General features: G+C 43.4%; 1 protein-coding gene across 1 annotated transcript; it reads right to left on the reverse strand.

Annotated features, from left to right (window-relative positions):
• Positions 1–210: 210 nt before the first annotated feature.
• Positions 211–18286, reverse strand: LOC311020197 (A disintegrin and metalloproteinase with thrombospondin motifs 8-like). The gene is made up of 9 exons (XM_084020116.1): positions 17407–18286; positions 15823–16062; positions 11439–11571; positions 11099–11266; positions 9230–9522; positions 7229–7415; positions 4869–5041; positions 4347–4522; positions 211–1755 (listed from the first exon to the last, which is right to left on the reverse strand). The coding sequence occupies exons 1-9, from the start codon at positions 18118–18120 to the stop codon at positions 1011–1013; spliced, it is 2829 nt and encodes a 942-aa protein (XP_083876242.1). The 5' UTR covers positions 18121–18286; the 3' UTR covers positions 211–1010.
• Positions 18287–19176: the final 890 nt, after the last annotated feature.

The following is a 19176-nucleotide window of genomic DNA, read 5'->3' on the forward strand; positions in this document are numbered from 1 at the left end:
CCCTAATAATAGGTAAATTGCTCGATCAAAGCTTAAAGGGGTTGGGTTTCTAGGGAGGACAACTGGAGGTATATTTACACCGTGCTGGTGTTTGACAGCAGGTTTCATGCCATGTCTAGCCCCACTTTAATGGATAGCTAACTTAGAAAGACACACTTTTTGAAGTCTGGTATAATCTATAAAAAGTGTGTCTTTCTATGTTAGGAAAGACACACTTTTTATAGATTATACCAGACTTCATCTAAAAAGTTACAGTATGTTCTATTTAAAGTGGGACTAGAAAAGTTCTCTTTCTGGTGAAAATACACACACAGCACCTTCATCTAGCATCTATACATAGCATCTCATGTACATCCTGAGGTAGATTTCCATTGTTTCAAAATTTCGCAATAGTGGTTGTCAAATGTCAACAGAAGATGACAAAACCATAATTAGGCAAATGCCCCTGATGTGACTAGATGGATGGTAACATGGATGAATTATGAGGCAATGGGCTCCAGGGCACAGGGATGTTAAAGTCCCCTCACCCCTTCTCCATACTGTAGAACAAGACTTCCAGAATGAAAGAGACACAACACGACTACAAACAATTCAACAATACAATTCTCAGAAACTATGTAAACATGGTTTGTAGTTATTTTGCAATTCTTAATGGTTGTTTTGTGTCTTTATGTTGTAGTTTTGTATCTTTTTGTTGCTATTTTGTGTCTCTTGGTGTTCGATTTATATGTTTTTGTGGTTGTTATGTGTCTCTTTGTCGTGGTTTTGTCTCTTGGTGTTGGCCTTGTGTTTCTATGTGGTTGTTACATGTTGTTCCTGTATCTTTGTGGTCATGTTGTGTCTCTTGGTGTTCATTTTGTTTCTTTGTGTGGTTAGGTGTCTTTTTGTGGTTGTTTTGTGTCTCTGTCCCCAACACTTGGGCCTATGCCCGGTGTTCCCATTCAGTAATCCATCCATGGTTGGTAATTGCAGTCGGACAAAAAAGGGAAAGTTCACTATACTCATGTTCTTCATAAGCACTCTTGGTTGATACATTCTCCAGAGACTGGCTCTGGGATTTTGTTCAGATCGCACTTCTCTGGCTCAACAGTCTTCCCAGTGTAGTCTATGCACAAGACGGTGCGGCGGCGCTCCCCCAGGCCACAAGTTCGCGAGCAGACGGACCATGGTCCCATCTGCCATATGGGGCATGGCAGATCCCCACAAGGCCTGATGTCTATGGGCTTCAGGTCTTTGTTGCATTCGCTGGAGAGGAAACCCATGCTGTCTCTGCATTCAACGTTCCTCCTGGACCATCCAGAGCCACAGCTCTTGGAACACTCAGACCACTCCCCCAAAACCCAGTCAGGCATGCCAAATTGATGGATCATATGCAAAGATGGGGATGAGCCCTTCCTATCCTTGGATTTGTTGAAAATCACATCTCTAGGGATGAAAAAGGTATATTTGACCTTGGGAGGGTTGACGTCCCCTGCAGTGGCAAGGAGTTGGATGGTGATGGTCTCTTTCAGCTGCCTGAAGCTCTGGATCCTCTCCAGTGTGGTGGAGGAGCCACTGTACTTTAGCACAGCACCCAGCACAGGTATGTCCTGCTCCACCGTGGATACAGAGAAGTTACCATTGAGAATGTAACTGCCACTTTCTCTCTTTATAGCCAGGTAGTTTCCATCATGTTTAATTCCTCTGTGGCTCCGCTGTTTGATGTCAATGTTAGTAGCGCCAACAGGGATCGTGATAATGTCATTGTAGCCATAGCTAGAAGGGAAAACAAAGAACTGCATTTAGATAATGTACACACATTGTTTTCTTTCTTTAAAGAAATAGTTACACAATATGGTAATGTTATTCCTTCCCAACAGACTCACTCTCTCAAATGACACCTGCAAAGTGCACTACTAATTCCAATAGTCTTGCCTTCTTCTCTACGGAGCCAGGCTGGCTTTTCCCCTTTTCTTCACATGAAAACAAGGATTATATATTATTATATAAGAAAATTAGATGTTATGCATATGGTGGTGTGTTCTTTGTACTATGTTTCCTAAAATTGCTTTGCTTACAGTATGCCAATATAATGAATAGTATAGCCTTGTATCATGATACGGATTGTATTGGCAGATACTTGCCAATACACAGCCCTGTTATTGGTGGTCAAGGAAGAAAGCGTCATACTAGCTACTGTATATGCTAAATTGGTCTAATGTCCTCTCAACTTCAGCATGATCTTAACGCATAGACATGAGATCGGCATTGATCCAACTCAATTTCCAAAGCCAATTTTTACCACACTCTTTTTTTACAGCTCTGTTGTTTTAACAGAAGGAGGCAACACAGTAACACCAGTGCTCAGTGGCTCCTGGATCTGATAGCAGACCACAATATCCTCCCCGAAGAAGACCCAGTAACCATCACAATGGCAAACATCCAAGATAGAGTATTGGGTATGAAGAGCTGGACACCAGGCCCCAACACCTACTGGCTAACGAGAGGCAGCACAAATGGACCAGCTGCTGATGGATGGGACACACCCAGAGTGGTTAAACCCCTAGACCCCTAGGACCCCTAGAAGGGAGCAACTACTTCCAACTACCGGCCAATAACCCGCCTCTGCACAACAATGAAGCTCCTGTCAGGCATCATTGTGGCTAACATGAGAAGGCACGTTGATCAATAAATGAGAAGTGTCCAGAAAGGAGTTGGTAGGACAAGACAACCTGTGCATGGCCTGGATTGTAGAGTCTTCATCATGAACTCAATGGCGCTGTGAAAGACAACTCTAGAGGCCAACTCAAGCCAATCACACAAGTTACCATCAAGTGCGGCATATACCAAAGGGATGCTCTGTCCCCGCTGTTGTTCTGCGTTGGCCTGAACCCCCTCAGCCAGATCATCACTAAGAGTGGCTACTGATACCAGTTCAGAAGTGGAGTAACCATCAGCCAGGGGGTATGCCAGGAATGAGCGTGACCTCGACTCACTGATCCACATCACAAGGATCTATAGTAATGACATTAGGATGTCATTTGGGCAAGATAAGTTAAGGATGATAAGGTTGGATGGTATCCAAGAGAGGTAAGATGATCACCACCGAAGAGGTTGAATAACCAAAAGGCAACTTAGCAGATGTTCAGCACAGCTACAAATACCTTGGAGTCCCGCAACCAAATGGAAACCATGAAAAGGCCCCAAGAAAGTATACCTACACATGTCTTTAAAAAAGTCAGCTAAATGGAAAGAACAAGATCAGAGCCATCAACACATACGCAATGCCGGCCCTCAGATACCCCCTGGAATAATAATCTTGCCAAAGGAAGAAAAAGAAGCAACTGATATCAAGACAAGAAAGCTTGGCCAAGGCCTAGTGAGCCCCAGAGCCAATATCCAGGATGAAATAACCAAGATCCAGGAGTACATTAGGAAGATGGCCCGCTCAGTGAATAGCTCAGACAGCAGAAGATGATGGAAAAGGAGGAGGAGGAGGAGGAGGAGGAGGAACCATCATGGAAGGACAAGCCCGTGCACCCACAGATAGAAGAAGTTGCTGATAAGAGAAACCCTACCAGCGGCTAGAAAAGGCTGGTCTGATGGACAGCACAGAGGCACTAGTCACTGCAGCACAGTTGCTGAGCACAAGTTCAATAGAGGCCGGGGTCTACCACACCAGACAGAATCCCAGAAGCAGGCCGAGGTCTACCACACCAGACAGGACCCCAAGTGCAGGTACGGTGTACATGGAGTGCCAGAACCAAGTGGCTGGCATAGTGTGTACAGGAATATCTTTGCTGAGTTTTATTGGCTGGAAGTCCTGACATCAAAATGGAAGACACCTCCAAAGGTGGTTGAGAATGACTACTTCAGTGTCCAGACTGATAAACAAACCATCTAACAACAGAGAACAGCAGTAGCCATTAATTTAGCTATTACAAGCAACATCAAAATCAAAAAGAAGGAAGATGAGAAGCTCAAAAAAATACCAAGAAAGAGGAGCTAGAAAAGATTTGGAGAGTAAAGGTATCAGTGGTACTCGGAGCACTCTGGGTTGTAACCTCCAAACTGGTACAGTTGCTCCAGTAGATTCCAGGATCAACATCCAAGATCCTCTCATAAATTAGAGAATGTACAAATTAAAAACAGGCTGGGGTAGCTTTACAGCTGATTTAATTTTGGCTTTTAGATGGCGATGATACCAAGTTTCTTGTGCAGTGCTCAGTACCACAAAACCCACCTCTATAGTCTTTTTTCACTCCTCAACTATAGTGCAAGAAATGCAAATAATTGAATGATGCTGAATTACAAACAATTGTTATTACTTGATTTGCATATGTCAAGGAATTGTTTGGAGCACTTACGTTGCCTTGTTGTAGGAGCCTGTGATCTTTCTACATGTGAGCCCACTTCCTCCACATACTCCACACTTATCAACTCTCTTGTTAGATCCAATCACCTGGTCGCAGCCTGCCTTCACACACTGGCCTTGGACACACACCGATGTGGTGTCAGGGCCACAGGTCGTCCCATCAATCACCTGCAATGAAACGAAAAGCAGGTGTTTAAGGTATCAACTAATCAAGTTGAGTGGAATGGATATATTCATTTATTTATATAACTTTTTAGAACCTGGTAGTTAGTTTCTATGGTGTATATCTTGGGAGTTTGTCTACATGGTTTATATCCTGGTAGTACGTTTACATGGTTTGTATTCTGGTAGTTGGTTTACATGGGTCATATCCTGGTAGTTAGTTTACATGGTTTATACCGTGGTAGTTGGTTTACATTGTTTATATCCTGGTAGTTAGTTTACAGGGTTTATATCCTGGTAGTTGGTTTAGAAAATGGTCTGTATGAGCTGTGAGTGCAGACGTATACTGTACCTTGGATTCAAACACCTTAAATTCACTGCTGCCTCTAGCCCTGCAGAACAGTTTACATCGGTCTCTGGGAGAAACACCTGCGTACTTTGGGATCCATTGTTTCATATTCCCGTTGAAGTCCAGGTAGTTGAGGCTGTTGTACTTCTCACACTGCTCCTCTCTGAAGCTCTTTCCTACAGTAAAAAAAAAGGATTCAAGCTTAGTATACAATACACTGAGAACTCTTTAAAATGAATCATCTCACAAAATGAAGCAGCTCAACCAAAATATATCTTTATGTCAAAATAATCCAACACTTAAATATGTTGAGTACATCAATTTTCATATCTCTATATTAGTGGAAATTGAGATTACATGTTTTGATGAATTGTCTGCAATGGACTGTATATCAAGAGAGACACAATTATTAGTCAATTAATTGATTTGTCAATTGACAGAAAATAAATCAGCAACTCTTTTGATAACAATTCCTAATCTCAGTCATTTTTCAAGCAAAAACACCAAACATTACCCCAGCATCCCACCTATGCTTTTAGAGAAATATAACAGTTGGGTTATATTGATCATCCCTCCATTATTAACCAATGCTTTATCATGACATTCAATTTAATTTAAATCCAGAAAGTTTATTTTGTTACATCATACAACATGCGCAGTAAAATGGAAGCCCATTCTATGGAAGCCCATTTTCATCAATGTGAGGAAAAAAAGATCCTTATAATGTCAAACATTCTCAAAATAACGAGTAAGTATCTCATAGTCATGACTTAAGTATTATTTTAAGTAATTATCTCAAGAATGTTATTATGATGACCCACAGGATTTTTTATTATATTTTCATCACATGGCTAATTTTGTTATCTTTTTTTCCTTTTTATTGGCAGAAATGGGCTTCCATACCGTAGGCCACTCTTGAGGCTGTGCTTGAAAAAATGCTTGAGTGCAATAAAGAGAATAATAGAATAACAGTACAAATATGATTAAGAACTCCAAGGGTCTGTTTTGAAATTTTATGCAACCTGGCAGCCTTTCTTGGCTTTTGTGGATCAAATGGAAGCAGAGAATGTAACCTTGTAATACATGTGAACCCCTTACTGGTATTGTCACATATGTTCTTTCTGTCTCTGCTATATGTGTCTACGTGATTTATCTTATTAACAAGTACATAATATGATTGTCTTTGATGTAGCGGTATAGGTCTGGTAGGTGGGTGGGTGGGTGGCGGGTGGTGACTAGGGATTAGTTCTGTTTGTATTATGTTTGTATTTAATGAAAATCTCAAATAAAAAGACCTTGTTCAAAAAAATATGATTAAGAAGATGAAATATCATGGATAAAACTTTAAAGATACAATATAAATATATGCCCCATAAGTATTCAATTGCTAAAGTGTAAAAAAAAAAAGTAACAGATAAGCCATAGACTGGTTGTTAAAATCTTGAAATTTTAACAACCAGTGAAGGAAGTGACCATATTTAGACCTCAGGAGGAGCGATGGGTGGATCTGATGAACACAAGCGGCAGAGCGACACCCTGAGCAGAAATCTTACTGGATCTGGATCCATGTGGGTTCTGGTGTAAAGCTGCTAACAAAGTTAGCTTCATATTTCAAGGTCAACTTTACAGCTAAGTGTTAAAGTCACCTTAGTAGCGAACTGCATTTGTAGCATGGTAGCGACCTGTCAAACATCAGGTAGCCCGCCCCTAAAGCATCCCCTGCTTTCTGGTCTGTTGGACTCTAAATGGACCATAATGTACTAAATGAACATCATGCTGGATTGAAGAAGACTTGAAACTAGAGATTGAGACCATAAACTCATGTTTACAATATTTACTGAGATAATACATCAAGAGAGAAGTAGGACCATTTTCTCATAGACTTCTATACAACCAGAGAGGAGGCGCCCCCTGGTGGCCAGCAGAGAGAATGAGCGTTTTACGCCCCAGACTTGGCAGAGGTTGCTGCCTGAATACAATACTGGTTGAGGAAGGAAAAAAACAGTACAGAGCAAAATTCTCATGCCGCAGATGTTACTTACTGAAACCTCAACAAATAGTGAGGTCAAAGCTGTAGAACTGGATATTACTGGATATATTGAATACAATACTGGTTGACAAGCCTACAGGAGAGGTTATGGAAATTGATTGTAAAAGCACATTTTGCTGAGGTTCTACACAGGAATGCGTAATGATGTTTGTTGAATGATGTTGTTTGATCTTTTTGAGTATTTGTCTACTTTGTTTACAGCAGTGAATATTTGTATTTGTTGAAATTGTCAAGTAAACTGATTATTTTGTATTTATTATTTCAGCCAGCAGCCTCCAGTACAATTATGAGACTGCATAATGCTAATCCTCACCGTCATTGGTGTCACAGGGCTGCGTGTTGCAGGACTGGTACTGAACCCTCTGTCCCTCGCAGTACTTCCCTCCGTTCAGGGGCACTGGGTCAGTGCACTCCCTATAGGAGAACTCCACCCCACCTCCACATGTTCTGGAGCACTGCTGCCATGGTCCCCACAAGCTCCAGCCGCCGTCCACAGCCATCTGCAGTCAAACACAGCAAACAGGGCGAGAGCAGTCAGAGAAGTTGGTCCGAGCCCAGAGCCAAAGGCAATCTCAGCTGTGTAGCCTAAACCACAGTCTGGGCTCCTAGGGTTGAGGCCGCACAGTGTGTTGGCGTGCCGCGACTCCAAGGCTAAATCTGTGTTGAAGTTCGGCACGCGCCTGCTGTCTGCCTCTACCCACATTCCTGCCACATGTGTCACTCACCACTAGTGGAACCTGCCATACTCCACATTTGTAAGGCACAATTGAAAGCGTGTGTGCATGTGCATATGTGTGTTTGTGAGAGTGTCCTTTCCATGAGTTTTATATGTTTGGACAAAGCCCGATCCCAGCTGCCAGCACGTCTGGGTTCATAAACACGTGTGCGATCATAACACAAAGAGAAGATTTCAAGGCAAGCAAGCTAAACTGAAACGCTAAAGATTATTTAAGGAAATATAAACAGGCATCATGAAGCAACTGGATTTAATCTTACCAAATTCCAATGATGCTGTTATCCATACTCTTACAGTATCCTGTACTTGTCATTCATATAATTCTACTTAAAACTGCTCACAGCTGCAATTCTGAAAAAGTGTCACGAAGTGAGACGCTGTAGAGTTTTGTCTTGGCGGCTTCCCTTTGCAGCCTCACTCGGAAGTTATATTTCCCAATGCAGCAGATTTCCAATGATTGTTGATGAAACCAAATCAAACTCTATCACACAATTTCACTGGATTTGCCCAGCTGTCATCCCATTTTTGATGTTCAAATGGCCATATTTCTGAGCAGTGCACTTCAAAAGGAACAGACTAATGGAAATCTACGGGCTGATCTCAGAAGCAAGAAAGTGCAAGCAAAGAACATTGTCAGCGTGACGCATGCAGCGAGGAGTCAGTTAGTGAAGAGTGCACAGTTAACTGACTGCAATCCTTTCCAGGTTAATTTGCTCAATTTAAAAACTACGGAAGTTGGAGGCCGCTTTAAGTTGAGCTGAAACAACATTTCCTAGCTTCGGTATGGTGAAACAGGGCAGACAGGCAGAACATAATGTCAGGAGGAATTTGATTTGATTATTGAAGAGTGTGGATTTTCAGTGCAATGGAACTTCTTAATAATGGCCGTTTGTTTTCGGGAGAAATTAGCTTTCGGTTCACTGGAACATTTATCGGACTATTGGGATTTAGGAGAAATGGACCAGAGTCCACATGTGAGCAATGTTAGTATTTTGTTTGCAAATTCAAAATTCGCTCTCCTTCTAGTTCTTTTTCTCACCAACTAGTGAGAAGAAGAGAAGCCTCTTTAGCTGTTTCGCTATGTTCAACAGCTAGCTACTGACTTTGTCTGATTGGCTGTTTGATGCCGGGCAAGTAAATGTTGAAAACAGCTGTGGAAAATAAAGTTGATGAGAGTGAACCAAAACATTAAGTTGTGGCCCATAAAACAAAAACAATGGGCTCAAAGACTCTATTGTAGCGACCTGTCAATCAGCAGGTAGCCCCGCCCCCTATAGCATCCCCTGCTTTCCGGTCTGGTGGACTCTTAATGGACCATAATGTACTAAATGAACATCATGCTGGATTGAAGAAGACTTGAAACTAGAGATTGAGACATAAACTCATGTTTACAATGTTTACTGAGATAATAAATCAAGAGAGAAGTAGGACCATTTTCTCATAGACTTCTGTTCCACAGCTAAGGTTGCTAACATTAGCCACCATAAGCTACTGGTGATACCAGACTGACTAAAGCTGTGGCAGCAAACCCCTGTGTCTTTTATTGTTCATGAATTCAGAATAAAGAAGCAGTCTCACCAACGGCTGCATCACCTCCTGACTCGACATGCACACTCCGTGGAGGCAGGTCCCGTTGAGGCTGCAGGGGGTCCCGTCGGCCCAGGGCAAGCTGCCGTTCTTGGTGGAGCACTGCAGCGTCCCGTCCTCCTGACACCACAGCTGGCTACAAATATCACTGTCTGAAGAGTTTGAGCATTGGACAAATTCCTCTCCAAACATCTGCTGGCACTGCTGGTCCAGGCTGTACTTGGTGCCTGGCAGCTCTCTTGGTAGTGGCATGGTACTCTCCGGGACATCCAGGAGGCAGTCCCCTGTTGTTACAGTACAAAGTATGAGAGGGATTATAGTGTGGATATGGAGATTATTGACCATTGTAAATGTGTGTGGCCTAACAGTGGAAAGACATTCAGGGTAAATTGTGTCCTGAATATAAAAAAATGAATGCTTCAAATGTAATGAACGCAGTGGACCTTCATAAGTGGCCTAGTGCTTGCTCCTGGGGTGATGTTAATGTCCTGAATCCAGACATTTGACACTATTACAAATCAGAATGAGTGATTTTCCTCTAAATCAGTGATATTCAGAGCAGCTCCGCAGTAGTTTGCTATAAATGATACAATTGTGCTGTATTATTAAGAGAGGGCCAAGAGAAACTGATATGATAGGGGGGGTGTTAGCTCAGGAGGTAGAGCGGGTTGGCTGGCAACTGCAAGATTGCCGGTCGATCCCCGGCTCCTCCTAGCTGAGTGCCTGGTGTCCCTGAGCAAGACACCTCACCCTAATTGCTCCTGACGAGCTGGCTGTCGCCCTGCGTGGTTGACTCCGCCATCGGTGTGTGAATGTGTGTGTGAATGGGTGAATGTCAGTCATTCCTGTAGCTTTGGAGAAAAGCGCTATATAAATGAGGCCATTTACCATATGATTGTGACTCATCATGTCAATCTGTCGTGACTCAATCAGTTCACTCGGGCGCAGCGAACATTTCCTGCCGCTACTTAGACTTGGCTTATTAACATGCTAGCTAAATTGAGATGGCATGACGATAGTTTGGCTCTGCTGTCGTGTGTCTGCAGGTGCTACTCAGCCACGAGGCATCCAAGCTCAGGCAACATCTGACTACAAAGCAGCCAGAATTTCAGGGCAAAACAAAGTGGTCTTATCATGATGTCAATACAAATGTGTTTGTGTTTAGGACTATGAAACATGTCTGAAGTATTTAGGCTCAAAGGTTTTAGAATAAAATAGAACAAATGGAAGTAAACAACTAATGAATCAGTGTAATGATCACAAGGTCCCTGGCCCCCAAAAGTTTGAGAAACACTCTCTAATTATTCTTTATTCCATTAAATGGGCTTTTTTTTGCACTCGATAATGACGTCCACAGTTTGGAATGAACATTCTCAGCCACACACGTCTTTTTTGTAACTGATAAAGAACATATTTTGCTGACGCCAGCTGTTGCTTTTGGCTGAGGAGGTGAAGAACAGGAAGGAGTCCATTGTATGAGTCAGTGGAAAAGAAGGTTCAGTGACAGGTCTAGCAAGGATACACACTCAACAAGATGCACAATGTGAGATGGGGAGAGGCAGAAACATAGAGGGAGGTGGAGAGGCTGAGGAGGAGAGGATATGGAAAGGGAAGATGTGGAAATTACGGGTGAGATAAACTATCCCTGCAACCCATAATTTGAGGGGAGAGACATGTTAACGCAGGAAAGCCACAGTTAGAGGAATAACAGTATGCTTTGTTCATCTCTGAATCAGTGCTAATAACAGAGCCACGCTGTTGTGGCAGATGTCCATGTTGGCAGAAGCAACTCTCTACTTTTTGATTTGCACGGTGTGTAATTTTGAACCTGCTGGGGCGACAACCTGAAACATTTCCTACCGTGTCCATTGTCAAAGAACTCAGTGATGTAGAGAGCGCTGCAGGGAGACCAAGGTGCCGTCTTGTTCAGGCTGACAAACAGAGGAGCCATCAGATGATGTCCTCCCAGATCTCCAAACAGCCTCTCGCAGGTCTTGGAGTCATCATGAGGCATACTCAGCACATGACCTGCGGCGGGGAAAGGATGCAATGACAACCAATGTGAAACATGTTCCCAGAATAGTGGTCATGAATGATTGAAAAATGTTTTAAAAGGTGCACATAATGCAACTTGCTATTGTGTTGTATTAGAAATTGCCCCCCCCCCCCCCCCCCCATACGTCAATAACTGTGAGCTAACCGAGCTCGTGTGCAGCTGTGAAGGCAGCTTGCAGGCCGTTATCCTCGATGACTGAGCAGCTTCTCTTGGGGTCGCACATGGTCCCCACATCAGCCACGCCCAGCGTGTCGCAGCTCCTCTGTCCACAGATGTCCTGCAACACAAACCCGGCACTCTGAAGCTGGATGATGACATGATTACTGACACTGAGCTTTTCATTGAACTATAATAAAGTGGATGTTCAAAATCATAATTGCAACCACTATTCATGCTAGAAAATTGCTATAATTATTATAATTTGTGTGTACTCAAACTGTATTATGTTTGATATCTTATTAGGGTCGACAAGATTCTATGCCATTGTTATTAGCTGCTTATGACTAATACCAGTGCAAAAATATGTTTTTTTTTATTTTTTTAAACGTGCTAAATTTGATATTTAGACCATATTTATTGCCTGCACGCAGCTTTCATGGCAATGGCTGAGCCGACAGCTTGCAGCTAACAGTCATAATGCTAACAGTGCGGGGACTTCATTCTCTTTTCAACCATCCCTTCATCCATGCAGCCCATAGACTTCAACGCACACTGGCTGTGAAGTGGATGCAGTCACCGTGACCCACTTGATGAATGCATTGTTTGGTTTGGAAGACTCCAGTTCAGCCTCTTGGTATTTGCCCTTCACAATCTAGATTGAAAGGGCGGAGCTAAGTACGACCAAATACAGAAGGCACTTTTGGACCACAAATAGTTTACAATTAACTTCCATGATCTGAAAACACACTGTAAAAGTGTTAAAGTTCTAGAGATGAAAACACAGACAACTCCCAGGCCGGAGAGCACCAAGGTAGCGACCTATCAATCAGCAGGTAGCCCCGCCCCCTAAAGCATTCCCTGCCTTCTGGTCTGTTGGACTCTAAATGGATCATAATGGACTAAATGAACATCATGCTGGATTGAAGAAGACTTGAAACTAGAGGTTTATCTCAGTAAACTCATGTTTACTGAGATAATACATCAAGAGAGAAGTAGGACCATTTTCTCATAGACTTCTATACAATCAGAGAAGGGTCGCCTCCTGGTGGCCAGCAGAGAGAATGCAGCTTTAGGGCACTTTAGGTTTGGCTCCAGAACCAACATAGACGCTCATACGACCGCAAACGACAAACCACAAGAACAACTAACACAACCTTGTTCCTTTATTCCCATGAGGAAATTCTGTTAACTGGCCAGTTTTCACTATCATGTCTTCTTCCTGTTCTGTCAGTGTTTTGTCTTTAGTATTGCAAATGCTATAACAATAAAAAAGTAATAAACTCATAAGCATATTGTATTGGATCCAATTCAACAATTTCATTCAAATCAGTTGGTCTTGTTATGGACAATCAGAGTCCTATTTAGCAATACTGGCAACAGATTGTTCGAAATCGAGATCATTTCCCTTTGAAAAGTTGTGACTATCTGCTCGGAGACTGTTAGCAGAGTCGGCAGAGTCGTTCATTATTCTGTCAAATATCAAATCTATGTTTCTGTGTTTTGGCAGTAAATGTGAGTGGTGACCCTTCACTGTCAATTTGTGTCCACTTGTTTTTCTGCCACTTTCCAAACACAAAAACATGTTGCTCAGTTCTTCCGTCATAAAACAAAGCACTTAAATATCCTCAACATGCAGCTTTCTGGGGCTGTGAGGGGAGAAAATAAACAGTGTGGAGGAGCAGCGGTCTGTCCTGCCGAGAAGACGGCCGGCGAGAGGGATGGACCCCCCCCCCCCAAAAAAAAAAAAATACCAGGCAGAACCCTCCGTGATGTAAAACCCATCTGGACTTGAACGCTGCTCAGCGTGAGTTTGTACACCTTGTTCCTCTACAGCATCAGTCACTCATGTATGCAGACCAAGTGTAGGAGACAGACCAGGACTGTAGGAGACATGGCACATCTTCAACCCAGATCATTCAAGCTGAATATTTAAAGTGTCTTCATGCTGATTTTGTGGCAGCGCTAACGTTAGCTCATCCTTCCTTGACATTTCAAAGCGTCTCCACTGAAAGACGAACAAACGGGGGTAAATGACGGTTTCCACAACCAAAAGCCGCTTCAACAAATGCAGCACAAGACCACAAAAGCCCAGATGTTCTATTCATTATGTCACTGACTCAGGGTCAGATTTACATGCTGACAGCGTTCAGTAGGCAAATATATGCCAAGCTTGTGATCCGACCAAGCTGAACCCAGGGCAGAAAGGCAAAAATAGAGATTGTATTATTTAGTATTGTCTGCTAACACCTTGTCAACATGCACATACCAGATGGAAGAAGGCAACCAAATACAGCAGAACAAGCCAATCACAAGTCAAACCCTCAGGACTTGTGGACTTATTTCCTGTTGGAGCATCCATAAAGAACAGTGTGTTTGCTTTCTGTTGACATTCCCCGCGCATGGAAAAGATTACAACTATTCCATCTGACGATCCCTTTTCAGCTTCCTTAATTTACCCGGAGGCTAGAAAGGCTTTCCTTTACCTCACCTTGGTTCTTTCCCCCCTCTAATCTCACACATGTGTGCTCGTTGGTTGCATAAAGAGCAAGACATGGCAAAAACATCCCAAAGGAAGGGCCTCTATTTCGGCTGGAACTCCACACAACTGGCCCCAAAATGCACCTGTGTTACTGAGAGACATTGAGGTTGAGTTGAGCTGGTCAGAAACCACCTTATGTGCTGCAGCTGGTCTGGGACTGAATCCTATCAGGGGCTTCATTCGTGACTCATCCTTGCTGGTTTACTGTCTTCTGGATGGAGAACAAAATATACCAGACTATCATTAATAGACTTTCTACAACTACAACATTTGAGTTATCAAACCCCCCAAACCAGGCTCTGACTTTCATAATCTATGGTAATCACTGGCTTTGAAGCCACTGTGAGTCGTGAAGCTCCATACAAGATATTTTGTACTGAATAGTTTGAAAGCTGTATTAGTCTCTCATTTCAGCCTTGTGTTGTTTGCTGTAAATCAATTCTTGATTTACAGCAAACATTCTTTGTTTTGTTTTAGTCTCCGTCAACTCCTGGGGGAAATATCTGGCTCTTTGGCTGCTAAATGTTCCACCAGATAGTAATTCACTTTGTCTGTCTGCTGTTTGGTGCTGAGCAGCAGTGGCCAGTCAATACTAGTTGTTTTTTTTTCTTGCTTATAACTGCTTCCTGCTGTTGCTGGAAATGAAATTGACGAGAACAGTAATGTTGCTGTTGAGCTCGTTGGTATGAGCGATACTTTTCACAGTACACAACAGTACGCATTTCACCAACTAAACTACAAAGTAAAATTGCTTCAGATTTGACATGTTCATAGTTCATAGTCAGATTCATCCTGCATTGAACAGTGAACCTCTGAAGGAAACAGTGCAAATATTGCTGTATTAAGTCTTTCTTTCTTCTCTTTGGGAGCTCTGAGTGCTGGTACCATAACAGCATAAAATGATGTTCATGAAATTGTCGGTCAGAGTCTGTATGTGTGCTATCAGTGTCCTCTTTTCTCACCGCGGTCTTATCAGTTATTAATGTAGCTTTCGCTGCATAAGAAAACGTGTGAAAAGTGTCAATCGCTTGAGTCTCATGGTCAATGTGAGAGTTGGCAGCCATGTTTGACTCATTGCTTTGATAAAAAAAAAAGTATTAGCGCAGCATTTCAGGTAGTTAAAACTTCCCAATGAAATCCAGGATACTACTGCTCCTTTATTACAATCTTGGGTGTTCCCCAAGGATTAATTCCTGAGCCACTGCTGTTTTTAATTGAAATAAGCAACCACAATTGCAGATCTTTTTTAAAACTCAAGATCCATTCATTTGCTTTATCTGCAGATATCACAGTCTTCCTCATTGGATGGTTTTTCATCTGTTGTCATAGAGATGGCTGGGTAATGGAAATGTGATACGTAATATGTGAACGTGATAACACGATTGTATGGGGAGGTGGTACCCCTCATCTTTGTACAAAGATGGTATCTGGTGACAGACACAACAGTCTTTCTTCAACCCCCCACTGATTCCGGGTTGATGACCTTTGACCTATGAGTTTTTGTTTTGGTGTTCACAGACAGCTGATGTTGTCCGCCTCCAATTGTCATTCAATCTCTCATCCAGAGTCTTTGTTGTTTCACGGTCTCTGTGACTACTGAGCAAACTCTATTAGCTGAAGAGGACTGTGAGTCTCAGCTGAAAAGCTCTGGAAAACTGATAAGTGGACCATGAGTTATTATTTTGTCAAACTACTGCCTCCAAGCATCACCCTTAATGCTCAAATTGTGAATAATGTCTGTAATGAAATGTTTCCAACACACATGTAGATGATGGTATGTCTTCTTGCAGAGACCCTGTGTAAAGAAGCAGGTGTGTATCTGGGCCTCACCTCTCTGGTGAACAGCATTGCAGTGTCATAGTGCTCTGGATGCCTCTGGCTTGGCGGGTTGAAGAGCTGCTGCCAGGAGCAGAAGTTCCTCAGAGCCACACCTCCATTGCTGGAGACCTCCGGGCCGATCTCCTCATCCTCCACCACCAACATCTTCACCACCACCACGTTTACGGAGTTCTTTATGCTGGGGTGCTTGTAAAGCTGGGCAGCCATCGACATCAGGGTCAGAATGTAATGCTGTGTGGGGGGAGACATGGGACGAAACATTTAAAAACTTCCAACAAGGTGAATTTATTTGACAGTATGCTTAGGTGAAGGTCGCTTGTGTCTCTCGCTGCAGACTAGAGCCCAACTAAGATTACATGTTATGGCTAATAGTAAAAATAGAAAGATACAAAAGTGATAATAGGCGTGTCAGGATGATTAGGTCATGATACATGGACGTAGCCTCGATCATTTTTACAATATCAACTTATCGTGTGATATATGGCGCAATTTTGACATGATCAGCTCTTCATATGATGTTATGAACATATCAGTCATCTCAATTAGCGATTACGATGTATAGACATGACGTGGTTCGACATTAACGCTATTGACTTATTGTGTGGTATACATGGCTTGGAGTGTTTACATCGCAATCATTTCTGTGACAATATATATCATCTAAAAAAGGAGTTATTTTAATATCTCACAATATTTTGGTTGACTATCCTATGATTGCGTCATGGGGGGGCCGGGTGGCTCGGTTTTTCCAGAGCGCTGTCATAGGCTTGTGTTAAATTGAAATGAGCGTGGGCGTGTGTCTTCCATCAGGCTTGCTGAAATTACTTTTTCTAGTGTGGGATGATTTTCCTGCTTAAAACGTTTTTCCACATGTGCTACATGAGCCGCATCTTGATTTCTGCCTGGGACCTCCAAATCACTAAAGCCGCCCCTGCTTATAGAAACCAGGTTAATGACATTTGAAAGAATCTGATTTTTTAGTTTAAAAAGAACAATATAACCCTATAATATAAGTTATGAGTCTCACTGAACTGAGGCTGACACTTTGGCGGCTGAGGAACATGTGAACTACAAACACACTAGAAGCTTCTATAGTTATAGCTATCTATAGTTAGAGAAGTGTAGTAGTAGTATCACCATCCATCAAACTTTGATCAAATTAAATATTAGATGGGTTTTTTTCATATTGTACAGCAGGAAAGGATCCATTAAATGAATTTACAAAAAACAGAATAGATGTAAACGTGGTGGATCTTCCCCGGATGATGCTGTGGCCCTTCTGCCAAATCGTGACCAAGTCTTCAGGAATGTGGTGCAGCATTGCTCGCATTTCTGTTGCTTGACCTCTTTCTATATGCCTGTGAAAAACAGGGAGCCCACCGATTTCCTCCCAAGCCCCCTCATTGCCAAGACGTGATTTATGAAGCAGCACGGAAAATAAATCCCGCCACTGAGAATCCCTGCAGCCAGGATGGAGACATGAACTAAACAAACGCCTTTGTTTATGGCACATTCTGCGAAATAAAACGTTCCAAACAACAGAGTTCAGGAAAGAATGAGTTCGTCGTGTCTGACCTTGATTTCATCTCCATAGAAGTGTGTCATGGATGAGTCTGCGACCACCAGGGTCTCTATGAACCGTGGCGCGGAAACAAAGCGTCTCCGGCGAGGTTCCATCCGTGCGTCACCGTCGCCGTGCGTAAAACGTTCCCCAACGTTGTGCTTCTCCCCCGCTGCGCGGTCAAACCGGAGCGGGGCGCCGAGGCTCTGAATGAATGTCCTCCTCTTGATGACATGCAGCTGCTCGGCAGAGTTTGGCCCCGGGCCGCCGCCAAGTTTGGGCTCAATTAAATACTCTTTCCCGTCTGTGATGAAGGAGCCAAAGATGCCGGAGCACAAACTGACAGCCACAACCGAGCTTCGGTCGTGATCCACATTCCCCGAGTAGAAGCAGCCCCGGAGCTGTCCGTCGCTCTCCTCGCTTTGCTTCATGCGTTTCCGGAGATCCGCGACGGGCCGGCCATCTGAAGCGCCGACGTCTCTGGCTCGGACGCGCTGAATGGTGAAGGAAGGCGCGATGAAACTGGTATCTGGAACCAGATTCAGGGTCAAGTCTTTGCCAAACGCGCTGAGGATGAATCTCGGCTGCTCCTCGCTTCGTTTCCAAAAGCGCCCGCGGATTCTCGCGTTCATCCGGACAGGTACGACATCCTCGGATTCAAACGGGGCGGACGCTGCCGCCTTCATTACGCACAGGAGTGGAAGGATCAGACACACAGCGGAACGCATCTTCTTGACACCTTTATGACATGTGTGGCCTCACTCTGCTTTTGGCGCGTCTTCTCCAATCTAACCGTTAGATCCTCAGATTGGAGACCTTTCCCAGTGAGAGTCGGTGCGCTGTTTAACGTCAGCCTGTCTGTCCTTTCTAATTCCCTCAGCAGGCTAAGTCTAGTTGTACCACTCACCAGCACCGCGGCAGTCTGGACACGTCGGGGGTATTTATACCTTCTGCTCCTCTCGGGGCATGAGGGGGTTTATTTTTGATATCCTCCGTTGCTGGAAATTCTCCTCCCACTCGCACTTCGTGAGATACTCGCGGATAAACGGACCCAATGAGAATAGGCCGACACTCCCCCTACTGAAACAGCTTGACAACCGCGCTCCTATTATTACCCCAGCGTGCTATATGGCAGCGGCAGGACATCTATACTACGCATAGCTGGAGGTCCGCTCCTTGGTTATTTCGGAGCCGAGTGTGAGTGGCATGCCCCCACAGAGCCCCCCCCCCCCCCCCCACACATACACACACAGAGCCCGCAGACACCCCCCCCCCCCCCCCCCCCCCCCCCCCCACACACACACACACACACAGAGCCCGCAGACCCCCACAAGGCCGATCTGCTTGATCCCTGCACAATGATTCTCAAACGGTGTGTTTTTACACCATTCTGCCGAGATGATGATGATGATGATTATTATTATTATTATTATTATTATTATTATTATTATTATTATTATTATTATTATTATTATTATTATATTATTATTATTAGATGTTATTGATTCATTCCGATAAGCAAACAGTCGTTAAGAAACTAACAAGTGTAAATACGTGTATTTAATGGTTAACCGTAAGACTGCAGTAAACCTGAAGTGATATTCAACATGTTGAGAACCCACATTGCATTCCTGCAGGTGTAGACGTTTGTATGAATATGTCTTTGCAGCAGTAATACTTGTGTTCATGATGCTGATAGAAGGCTTCTCTGCATTACACTAAACACATGTTCGGCTCCATGGAAATCACCTGAGTGTGCCAGCAGCATGCCAGCTCTTTAAAAC

Source organism: Eutrigla gurnardus (genome assembly GCF_963514095.1).
Source record: "Eutrigla gurnardus genome assembly, chromosome: 10".
NCBI classification, from domain to species: domain Eukaryota; kingdom Metazoa; phylum Chordata; class Actinopteri; order Perciformes; family Triglidae; genus Eutrigla; species Eutrigla gurnardus.

What these genes read in the sequence shown, in the direction of transcription:
- LOC311020197 (XM_084020116.1), bottom strand. Translation starts at nt 18,120, where the DNA reads ATGCGTTCCGCTGTGTGTCTGATCCTTCCACTCCTGTGCGTAATGAAG. An exon ending in TCTATGGAGATGAAATCAAG is followed by an intron (nt 16,063 to 17,406) that starts GTCAGACACGAC and finishes CCCCCCACACAG; the next exon opens with CATTACATTCTGACCCTGAT. An exon ending in GTTCTTTGACAATGGACACG is followed by an intron (nt 9,523 to 11,098) that starts GTAGGAAATGTT and finishes CTGTAACAACAG; the next exon opens with GGGACTGCCTCCTGGATGTC.